A 12696-nucleotide genomic window follows, 5' to 3' on the forward strand; every position below is an offset into this window, starting at 1 on the left:
ATTATGGACTACTCGAGCTCAAACGTGTGCTTGGTCCAGTACTCAGTATTCAGTACTAGTTAGGATTATAGATTTTGACCATATCTAGTATCATTTTTTACATTACATTATATAAACTTATATAAAAGAGGCCCTTTCAAAGCCTTGTGCTGAGCTGTAAAAGGCCCTAATCCAATTTAAAAGAAACAATTACAATGTCAGCGCGGTTTTAAATGAAAACGTCAACAAATCATAAGATTATTTAGGAAAATAAAATATTATATAGTCGAGTTTTATTGAGTAATATCTTGGGAGAAAAAGAAAAAATAATAATACAATAATTAATTTTATATATTGCAAGAAGAGATATTTGTATAAAACTATAATAATAGTAATAAAATGGAGAAGAATTTTATGGATATTTCTGCAAGTTGAAAAAAATTTTTATTGCTTAAGAAAGTTTCGAATTTAATTTTTATCGCTTCACTGCATCGCAAATAATGGTGTTATGTCTTTTGTAAAAACAAAAAATAAATTATTCTATAGTTCTTTTGAGGAAAAGAATTTTTGAACAGCATATTTTCTTCTAAATAGTGCATGAATTAATTTATAATATTTAAATCATCAATATATTTAAAAAATTTTCTCATTTTTTCTACATTTTTCTGTTAAAAAATACAAAAATGTATTTTTTACATTTAAATACATTATATATAAGTTAACTACAATATTCTGCGCTTAATACTGTGACTCCAGTGTTATTTTTAAACATATTGTGACCTTAAACTACAATATATAAGGGCCTTTTCCTTTCAACAAGTGCAAGTCTGAAACTCTGAACTCTAATCTCTCTGACGCCCTAAGCTGTAGCTTGCTTAATTGATGTGTAAATCTTATATTACTTATTCTTTAACCTTTTAAACTAAAATATATTAATTATATGCTAAATTTTAATAATAAAATTTCTCACTAAATACTTTTCTGTTACGCTATCCTCGGCCGGATTTAAATACTTTGCTGCCTAAAGTACAGTAAGCTATACAAGGAACCTTTCTCTAGTAAATAAGCTGAAAAGCAGGAGGCCCTAAACTATAGCCTAACAGCAATGAGGCCTTAAGTTGTAGATTGTTTAGCTTGTGTGTGTGTAAGTCAGGCCCTGTGTATTCTATGGTAATATGCCCTTAGGGAAAGACGTCACAACTTGATATCAGTCGATTATTTTTATATTGCAAATACGAAAAGCTGTGATAAAATATATTATAACGTACAGAAAAACAATTTTTTACTATATTAATGAATATTTTTTGCATTGTAAACTTATGAACAGTCGATTTAGTACTGAATAAAATTAGAAATTGCAATTAAACTATAATCTCTGAGTAGATTAGTTAATCAAATATTGAGATTATACGCTCTGCTTTTGGATATTTATTACATGCGTTAATCGAATTGTGATAACGTTATATATCACTGGCCCTTAAATAATAAATAACACTGAATTGAACAATCTAACTAAAGCTTTTTCCTTCCTGACATATGTACGAAAGGTACATTTTTCCCCCTCTTTCCTTTCCTGTCTCTCACCTTGTCTCGATCAATTTTTGTCTATTTGGAAATCCTCTAATCGATGACATCAGATTGACACCAAAAGCCGTTAATAAGAACGTCTAACTCGACCATCTGCTCAAAGGAAAGATTCTCGCCTTTCTCCCTAAGAGAATTACTAATAAATTACATTAAAAGCTCAACTTTTTAAAGTTTTAATAGAAAATTTCGGCCTTAGAAGTATTATCTAAACTATATTTTATACGAATAATATTATAATTTGATCCTTGTCACAATTATTTTTAGATCGATAACTTCGATCTGCTCTCGATGATGCTACTTCGGAGTTAAGAGCATCATCAAATGATTTCTTACAAATGATCAAATTAGATAAAAAGCGTTTATTTCAGCTGGATTTATTCATTAAAAATCTTTTCCAAAATTCCAAATTATAGTTTTACACGCAAGATTGACTCGTTTAACCATGCACAACATAGTAAATTAAATTTATCATTAGAATTTTTTTTCTCTTAATATCCGTTTTCTAATTGTAAATGTATTTTTGCGCTTTAAATTTTACAGAAGAAAAGTAAATAAAATATAAAAAAATAGCCAAAACGTTAAATTTGTCATAAAAACCGGATATTTATGTAAATACCATTTAATTGGAAGAAGTCTTTGCTTATTTTTTTCCTCCATTGCCTTTCCTTAAACGAAAAGAATTGCTCATAAATATTTAAAAGCAAAGAAGTTTTGCAGTAATTTAATACAAATATCTTCTTCGTTTAGTCTCTTAAGATATATACAATTATTTTTTAAATTTCTTCTTTAATCAATGTTTATTATAAATTTACACTTACATATTTTTTAATTTAATGCTGTATTTAAAAATGTTGAAAGGTATAAATCAATGCTATATAGTATAGAACCATTTCTAAAGGAGTTAATTAAAGTACGGCGTAAAGGCTATAGTTTTTTCGATAAAATAATCTCTTTATACCATAAAAAATGACTGCTATTTGCAGTTTTTTGACCTTTAAAAGTCTTTTATATATATTTTTAAAAAAATCTTAGTGAGTTTCTCCTTGATTGAAAGTTCTTCCCTAACATTGAGTTCTGTTTTTTTCTCATTCTCATGAAAGATATCAGAATAAAAAATAACACCACACACTTTACCAATATTGATTTTTTCATCCTTAAAGCCCCTCTATGAAAATCTCAGATATATTTTTCTAAAAGTAAAATCGTTCACGATAAATAAATCATTAATTTCAACTTGATTTCATTGTATATTTAACGAAGAAAAATTCATAATTTATCTCAAATTTCTATAATTAAATTCACTTCTTTAATCTGAATTTTAACGAAATTCATGTCTCTAAATTCGCATCTTCTCATTTTCTAGGCTTTTATAACACGCTAGAATTTTATATATATTTTATAAATGTATGAAATAAGGAACAGTTTCCTTATAGAAATATTTCTTTTTGCACTTCATGAAATTCTGTTAGCTAACCTGTTTCAATCATAGATGTGATAATGTAGCGTGTCTACACATAACGAATAAAAGCTGAATTTTTTTCCTCCTGGAGGGGAAAAAGAATTTTTTCTTCTTCTTTTTTTTATCTATGTCAAATATCTTAATAAATTTTAATCCTGAAAACTGGCTTTATATTTTAGAGGGTAAAGATTTCTGGTATATATGACACCATAAATTTTCCAACAATGGGTTTCTGTAAAACTATGGCCTTCTTTATGGCTAAAAATTCCTACTAAATTTGCATTTGATCTAACATACAGTAGTGGAGTCTAATTTCATCCAAGCTTTTACACGTAGAGGAAGACGTAAGAGTTGTTTTTCTTAAAATAACTTAAGACGCTTTTTTGTTTTTGATAGAATGTTGAAAAATTGTTTTTAAATAATAAATGGCGTGTATTTTAACTTGGTTGAAAGAGTCAAATGCAACTTATTAAGCTCCATGAGGTTTTTGATAAATTATCACAAAAACACCAAAGTTTAACACCCCTTAAAGTGAAGAAATGTTGTAGTCCGTATCCTAGAGTTATGAAAGCAATTTTAAACACACAAACTCATAAGAAATTCGATTTATTTCCTTACGAATTAAAAAAAAGCGACCATTTTGTCGTTTAATACTAACAATTTCCTATTCACTCTTATTGATGATAACGATTGAAGGATCATAATCGCTCTTTGAATTACTAGCTTATGAGACTTTTAGTGATCTAAACGATCCTTTAAATTACTTTGTGGAAACTTAATATATATTACATTTTTTCTACATTGATAATTATTACTTAAATAAATTTATAGCATCGTTCATCTCTTACATCTTGAGATTCTATTCAAGTGCTCATTGACAGCGATTCCTTTCAAAAACTTAATGAAAATTGGGGATTAAGTTTATGATGCTTATAATGTTACGTGTAGAACCCATAAAAAAACTATTTATCGAAGAATTGTATAATGAAATTTTTACCACATTAATTTTTATTGTAGCAACGTAAATATTTTCGCTATAAATCATAATTTCCGCGAGTTTTGCTTTAAATATTTCGATTATTCTTTACGATATTATGAAGATTAACAGGAAAAAAATTCTAATCTATGATTTATGTATGGCTTATATGGGTTAAGGAAGAGCTTAGAGGATCCGTTCGATGTAGTTTGGAAGGGCTAAAAAAAAATTTTAAAAGCAAAGAAAATCGGAATAGAATATAAATTATTTTTATCCGTGAAAGAAAAGGAGGCTTTGGCCGGAAGAACCAGAGAAGAAAGCAGAATACAAAGGATATTTGGGAGCAAAAAACTGGCAAAATACAGAAAAAATACAACATATAAAAAAGAAAATAAAAGGTTTTACATATGTTAACTAAGCTTAGATTTCTAAATGAATTTCTCTAAACTCAAACAGTATTTTAATTTTAAATCTATAAATTTCATTATAGGATATCCTAGGTAATCCCCGGATTTGCCATTTCCCATTAAATACTTTAAATAAATAATTGATTCGATTCGGCCATTCGTAAACCTAGGCCATTTTTTTACTCAATTTTCATAGCTTTCAAACTTCGTTAATACTCATAATCATAAACACGAATTGTCTTATTATCTCTTCTACGTGACTTTCCTTCTGAAGAAATTGCATTATTTTTTTAAATAATCTAACTTAATTTTAGTTTTATTTTCCATATTAAAAAAACAGTAACCATCGTTGTAATTACCCTTGCAAAATCTGTTCTTATCATTTTTTAATAACAAAATTGATACAGCCTGTTCTTATCTATCTTAAGCTTAGAAAATTCATACTTAGCATCATAAATATTTTGTTTGTTTATAATTTATCCTAGATTTATCGATTAATCTACCGCATCCTATAAGAGTTTTGTGAGTTTTATCAGTCATTATTTTAATACAAGTAAATCTTTGTATTATTTTTAACAAGTAGATGTGATCATCAAGTAAAAACTCGATTTTTATCTTGACTTCCCTTTCTTTCCTTTAAATAAGCAATTAAGCTAGTTCCTCTCCATCTTCTTAAATCTTGTCTTGAGAATTGATTGAAAAACTTTATATCACTAACACATCAATAGTTCTTTTTCTAAACAATTAGTGGATGTAATAAACATTAATTAATTATCTTAATTAAATTTAAACACTGGATATATATGGCGAATATATTCTCTTTTGGCATGTTTACGCTAATATAAGGAAATCTTAGTATCAAGTGAGATTTTTGTAACTGATATAGAGTTCACGTGTAAGTCTGTAGCATAGTATTTATCGGTTGGTTATAGAGCAATTTTTCGTGGAATTTATATTTAAATTATATGTATATTTTTGTACTAAAAGTATTTAAAATATTTCAATCATTTATTTCAAAAAGTTTTACCTTCTAAATATAAAATTTGAGACATTTTTCTCCTTGATCCACTCTTCAATATAATCCTTAAATTTTTTCTTCGATTTTGTTCTTAAGATATAATCCTTAATCATCTTTTCCTAAAGAATCTACCTTTGACAAAATAACTCTTTAGGATGTTCTACTCTTAAGATTTTTCCTAAAAGTAAATCGTTTCCTTATAGGTCTAAGAGTGAAACGTTCCTTTGAGACATTTTACTCTTACAAGTTGGACATATGAAAGGTCCCAAAGTGTTCCTTTTTCGTGTATTTATTTTTTTCTTTTCTCTTTGGATTCTCGAAAGATTTCTATCCTACGAAACGTCTTATCTTTCAAACAAGGAACTGAAAAGTTCTTCTTTTTCATTCTTAATCCCTTTTCTGGCTCAAAGAAAATATAAAGGTTTATATTTTATTGAACCAAAAATGTTTGGTACAAAGTGTAATGTTTTTATTTACTAAAAGAAATGAATCATATTTAAGAATTAGTACGAAAATGGCTTTATTTATTCTAACGCCCTTTGGCACATTCAAAATTTACTCATATTGAATGCTTTGTTGCAAGAGAAACTAGAATTTACAATAACTTAAAAATTCTAGCAAACATATCCGACTTTAATTAATTAAAAATCTTCATCACACTTAAAAATTCTAACAATGAAATCAATAGAAGATAATAATAAAATTAAACTCGTCTCTAAACATCGCCTATCCATCGGCTCTAAATGCGATTATTATTGAACGTAGTCAATTTAATTAAGTATGATCAGTACAGCAAATGATGTCAAGTTAGAATAGCCAAAATCCGATAAAGACAAAATGCCTGTTACCAGTTTAACGTAAGCATGGCCCGAATTTATAACAATTGTAATAGCATCTCGAATTATTAAGAGTAATTTACTGTGTGACTAACAATTACAACGGCGCCCGAATAGTAATTGTAATCATCATCACACTCGAGAGGGAGGAAAAAACTTCATCCGAAATATCATTGACATTTTGAATTTTAATGCTGTTTTTCTTTACTTTCTTCCATTTTTATTTTTTATAAAAATATATTTGACAGATTTATATTCATTTGTAGAATCATTGGCCATTTGCCAGTATTTTTCTAACGATTTCGTGATGAATGTTTTGCCATTTGTGTGCATTGTTGGTAATGGAAAATATAATTTGTAAGTAGAAGTTCATTCGGATAATTTGTGTTTTTATTCTTTTCTTTCTTTTTTAACAATCTTTTACCTTATCACCAAATGGTCAATCTTCTAGTTTAGTGGCAGAGTGATGGATGCGATCTTTTTAATCATTCTCTCGTCATTTACAGTCGAAAATATGGGAAAGAATCCGAAACGAACACGTGTGTTTATGCATTTTTGAAAATTTTGAAATAAGTTTTTTATTGTTTCTCGTAAGATTCGGTATTAAATATTTAATATTAAGCGTTGGAAGTCGTCGAGTATTGAACGTTTGGTATTGAACCTTCAAAGAGAAAATATAAAAATAAAAAGCCCCGTGTTAAGGCGCTAATAAAATTGAAAAAAAAATGCTTATTTTCTAGCATTTCTCACATATTTTCTAATAAATTGAAAAAATTTTTATGTGTAAAATAATCGTAAAAATACTCTAATCATTGTATTGACAAATTTTGACAAAAATTTTGATTTGATCGTCCAGTATTGAACGTTCAGAAAGGAATTTTAAAAAGAATTAAATGTAAAATCACCAATAAAATTTTAAAAAAGTGCTATTTTCAGCCATTTTTTTTACGTATTTTCCGATTTTTTAAATATTTTTTAAAAGAAAGTAATAACAGAAACCAGACTAATCATCATATTGATAAATTAATACGATAATACTTGTATAATTCATCATTATAAATAAACATATTCTGAAATAAGATGTTTATTTATATTCTGAAATAAGATGGTTTGAAGATGAAGTTAATATTTCTGATATGGTAAAACACAAGTGAATATGGCATATCGATTTTACATAAATAAATGCTAAATGGTAAAATACCTTGGAGTACATCTACTTTAATCACTTGATTGTTTAATTAAATAAGTTTTCTTTAGTGTATTTTAATGAAGTTTGACTTATTATGATGAAAATTTTACTAATAATACACAAACTGTAGTTTGAAGAAGGATTTAATTTAAAAATAAATGGTATAATGATATTATCATCACTTTTTAGCATGCTTAAAAGAAGAAATTCTTTATATTTTTGAATGATTTATATATATATATTTTTCCTTCTACAGGAAATGAATTCTATGTACTTGAGCTTAGATCCCACTGCCGAAGAAATAGCAGATGCCACGTATCATTTTCTGAATGCAAATGGTTGGTATCATGTGACTTTTTTAACGGACGACAGTCAATTTTCGTGTACGATATATCGAAGGTTTAGTAAATACATTCGAAATTCACCTTGGACTAAACCTCAAAGAATTCTATTAGACAGAACAGATAACGGGACGAAGATTTTTCACCAGATAACGGATGTTCATCGTAGCAAAACTAGAGTCTTTGTTATTCATTGTGATAGTTCTATATTGCTAACTGTGTTAAGAGAAGCCGCTAAATTGAATCTACTAGACGGAGAATGGATATGGGTTTTCTTAGATAGTTCTCCTAACGAACATCAAAATACGAATTTAAATAGTTTGCCTATCGGTTTACTATCTTTAAGACCAAGGTTCCATTCTCATAATCGTCAAACTGTGAGATCTGTGGTCGAGTTAATCGCCGAAGTATCTAGAACGACTGATTGGGATCAGTGGGCTGAGGATTATAAAAATCTAACAGTCGAGCCGAGTTGCTGGTTTAATGCTAGCGAAGAGAGATGGAGATTGTCGACATATTTGTACAGGTAAGATATTTAGCCTATAATCCCCTTCTACCTAACCCCTTAAGTGATTAAAATCGATGATTAAATATTGATTTATAATAATTCACACTTGACGTTTGAGAATAAGATATTTGAAGATACAGGATGACCCAAAACCACTGTAAATTCTAAATTTCTATCTTATTCAAATATTTTACTGCTTACAAAAGCTGTTCAAATGAGACATTTCTTATTCAATACACGAATTAGGGCGCATTAACAAATCCAGTTTACGATTTTATTTACTCTCTCTCTCTTAATTGATTAAATTTTCAATTGCTTTACATATATAACATTTGGAAATAAACTCAGGACGTTTGAAGACACGCGATAGTCCAACGTAAAAACTAAATTTCTATCTTTTTCAAATGTTTTATCACTTATCAAACTTGCGAGGATTATTTAAAATGAAATTTTTCTTGTTTAGTGCGAAAATTACAGCGCTTCAACAAATCGCTTTACGACCTTGTTCATGACTAGCATATAAAATACGGTTAACTGGCTTTTTGGGCCATCCTGTATATTGTTCAAGTTAAATTATATATTTTAATATAATATAATATAAAATCCTAGAACATGCAGAAAACTTCTCGGTACCAAACGTGGAATTTTAACGCACGGCCACTTTACAAGAACAGAAATTGTTTTCCATATCAGCTGCTCTAAAAAAAGAGAAGCATTCAATGTTTCTGATCCTATTTATAAAATGTGTCGATAAGTCGAACTAAAAAGAGAGAAAGAGGAAAAAAAATTATTTATTACGACTTTGTGTAGCAAAAATTGAAAAATTGATTAATGCTAGAATGAAAGATAAATGATTCCTTTCCTTGTCAGATATTATCGACGAGTAGTAGTAGTAGTAGGAGTAGTAGTACTAGTACCTAGCAGCAGCAGCAGCAGCAGCAGTTACGTATATTCCATTTTGTCGTTTTCGAGTAACAGACGAATGTTGTCGATACGGGTAATAAAAATGTTGATCCGATAAAGAAGTTTCGTTCACATGTTTTATGTGTCTGACTTTTTAAATTGTCAGCAATATGTTGCAAAAAATGTCGCTCGCACTATTTAGCTCGCATTTTAATGTCTCTTCTTAATCACAGTTGTTCTTTAGAGTCCATTATCGAGACTTTCTTCAGAAATTCTAATCATTTTCAAAGACAAAAAAGAAGATTTTATGATCGAAACATCGGATTTTCTCTGTATATAAGATGCATTTTTACATAAAACGTACTTCTTGGAAAGGAAATTTTAATATTAAAAATGCTCTAAATGCTTAAAGAGAGAGAATTTTTCCAACATAATTTTCTAAAAATATCATTAAAAGTACATTATTACGTGATTTTTTCCCCAGATGTTTGTAATGATTAAAATGCTTCATTTTTGAAAAAGTTCGTTTTAAGTTAATCCGCTTACGTTACTGATAACTTAATAAATTAATAAATAAAAAATAAACGAAATTTGATGAATTTATAGTTTAATTTATTAATAAATTATAAATAAATAAATTCCCCGAATACTTATTTATCTGACAGAATAATTTAGTGGGAAGAGGTAATTAGAAAAAGTTTGAAAGCGAACCAACCGGAATAATTATAGAAAGTAATTGTTTGTTTTAAGCTTTTCTTTTTGACAATGAGATTTTGTGGCAATAAAAAATAAAAAATAAAATAAAAAAAAGACTATTACTTAAATTGTTGTGGAGTCTTAAATCCATTTTAAGTTAACGGAATCTAATTGTCCTCTTTTCTGTTATTGTACCAGTTCTAAAAACAGCTTATGTGTCCTAAAGTTGTTTATGGTTTCATGACGGGTGAAAAGATGTCTTTTAGACAAAAAAAACTCATTTCTGTGTTTCTCTCTTCTTTGTTTATGGTTCGGAATTTCTATTTGTTCCATTCAGACTCTTTATAATTCGATTTTATAGTGGCACTGTAGAAAAATGTGAACATCTACAAACAATTGGCACTACAACCCTCTTATCTATCAACTCTAAGAATTAACATTGTTTATCGAACGTTTTAGTCGTTTAAACATATAATTAAACACAGTTAAATTCGTGAAAATGTAGAATTTTATAATACTTAACGTAAAACTCTTTCCTTTTCCCTATAATCTATCTTTAAGTGTCCTAATGTTGTTTATTACGGATGAGATAGGTGAAAAATTGCATTTAAACAGAACGAAATCACTTTTATTTTGCTGTTTTCTTTGTTTATGATTCAGAATATCCATTTGTTTCATTCACACTCTTCATAATCGATTTCATCGTGGTACAGTTGAAAATGTTCGCATCTTTATACAATTGGCTCTGGGATCCTCTTACACATCAACTATATGAAGTAACATTATTTATTGATCGCTTAAGACGTTTAAAACATATAATTAAACCGAATTAAATTCGCGAAAATGTAATAATTTATATTAATTAAAGTAAAAATTTTCTTTTTCTTTATAAATTTTATGTATAAAATGTAATTAATCTCGCGTATTAAGTGTTAATTGTTTTATTCGAAACACAAACGTGTAAAGAAATAACACAATCTCTGACACATTAAGGCTTAAAATACCGTCTATAAAGCCAAACTGTATACAAATAATTTGATTTTTTAAACATTAAAAAAGTCAAATGATCTACCTAAAGAGTTTAGCTTACATACATTAAAGTAATGTAGCGAGTTAATTATTTGAAAACATTTTTACACATCCGAATGTCGTTTATCATTTAAGCGAATTCATATCGCATGGCAAATAGCAAATGCGATAACGATTGAAGAAAATTAATGAAACAGAAAGAGAATTAAGGGTTAATTTGTGATAATAGCAATTTACCTGAAAGAAGAAATAAAGAAAAGGGTCTATCCACTAACTTCCATTAGTAACGAGTGTGTGTTTGTGTATCGTAAAGTGGTTTGAAACATTTTCAGTTTAGATTAAATTATTTTGTTTTATGCCGAAAATTTTTATTCGCTTGTCTAATGTATTTTACATGTTAGGTTATTGAATCAATAAAAATTTTATTTCTCTTGGGAATAAAAATAAACCATTTGTCAATTTGAAGCGGTTAAATGTATTGTTGTGCAGGGTGCATATATAAAAAAAGAAGAAGAAACGACACCAAACATCGAATCTACTTTTTGCTCCTATTTTTTCTCCAAACCGCTTCAGTTTGGTTTATGTTAGAAGAAAGGATTATAAGATCACCATTTCTGTTTGTCCGTCTTCCCTTATCTCTGTTTATGTCTAGTTTGTCGTTACCAATGTCATTTTGTATAATTTTTATATATTTTTTACTCTTTACTAAAAAAAACACATTATATTTTGTAAATTAATCTCGAATTTCATATTAAACATTAAATTCTTCACTTTTTTAAACCAGTTTCCTCTATTTATGAACTTTTATCCATTATAATTTCTATGCTCATACAGAATTAATTTAAATAATTTCTCGTAATTTTATACACTTAAGAGATACTATAACTAATTTTATTATTATTATTATAGTTTCTATATTGATTGATAGTTTTTGATGGACGTCATTCTTAATACGTAAACGAGATAATTATAGCAACATCTTAACAATTAAAATTTATTAAAAGTGTTCTAGTTTATCCCTAATGTGATAATTAAAGGCATTTAATCTCATTCTACCGTCTTCCCAACGACTTAAGTATTAATAAACTCGCCATTTTATTAAAATTCTCTTACAACTATTTAAATAGTGTAAAAGGCATTTTTAAAAATTGATCTTTTTAATTCTGTACTTGCTTCAATGACAAGTTTACTGAACCGTATGTAATTTAATAAAATTATGTAAAGCCAATTAATTTGCTCGGTTTCGTAGAAACGTACAGTACTTTATTGTCTAATCTCTTTGACTAACATCAAATGCTGTGAAAATCCAATTTTAGTGCACAGAATGAAAAATTTTACGCTTATAAATTATTAAAATAAATATATTTATAATTGATTTTAAAGAGATTTTTTTTTCCTCTTTTTCTTTTAAATATTTAGCCAACGTGAGGGGATTGAAACGTAATTTATAACTGAAACAATAAGTCTCTCTTACAGAAACTTAAAAACAGATTAGCCTGTAATAAATTAATTAATTTTCAAAAAATAAGTATTAGATGTAATTTTATCTTTATTAAGAGATTCGGCTTATAAATCTCATTTAAGGAAGGGAGATTTTCTCTTTTTTTTAAATCAAATTTTAAGTACTCCTTAAAAATAAGATAATTCAATTCAGTAATGACATTTCCTGTTCTGGTGTCATTTCATATGCTAAATTTCTTGAGAGGTAAACAGCTAGCAATTAATTAAAACCTTCCTCCACTGCTGGATACATCAAGATTGGCTTCAT

At 27.8% G+C, this 12696-nt stretch overlaps 1 protein-coding gene across 2 annotated transcripts in view; it reads left to right on the forward strand.

Moving 5' to 3' along the window:
- Window positions 1-12696, forward strand: part of LOC136983886 (glutamate receptor ionotropic, NMDA 3A-like) — a 64906-nt gene that overhangs the window by 30249 nt on the left and 21961 nt on the right. For both annotated transcript variants that reach the window (XM_067280762.1, XM_067280763.1), the window contains exon 2: window positions 7708-8318. In XM_067280762.1, the coding sequence (XP_067136863.1) occupies window positions 7708-8318 (611 nt within the window). The remainder of the gene's footprint in view (window positions 1-7707; window positions 8319-12696) is intronic.

The sequence above is a fragment of the Centruroides vittatus genome, unplaced genomic scaffold (assembly GCF_030686945.1).
Source record: "Centruroides vittatus isolate TY-2023 unplaced genomic scaffold, ASM3068694v2 contig_890, whole genome shotgun sequence".
In the NCBI taxonomy this organism is placed as follows: Eukaryota; Metazoa; Arthropoda; class Arachnida; order Scorpiones; family Buthidae; genus Centruroides; species Centruroides vittatus.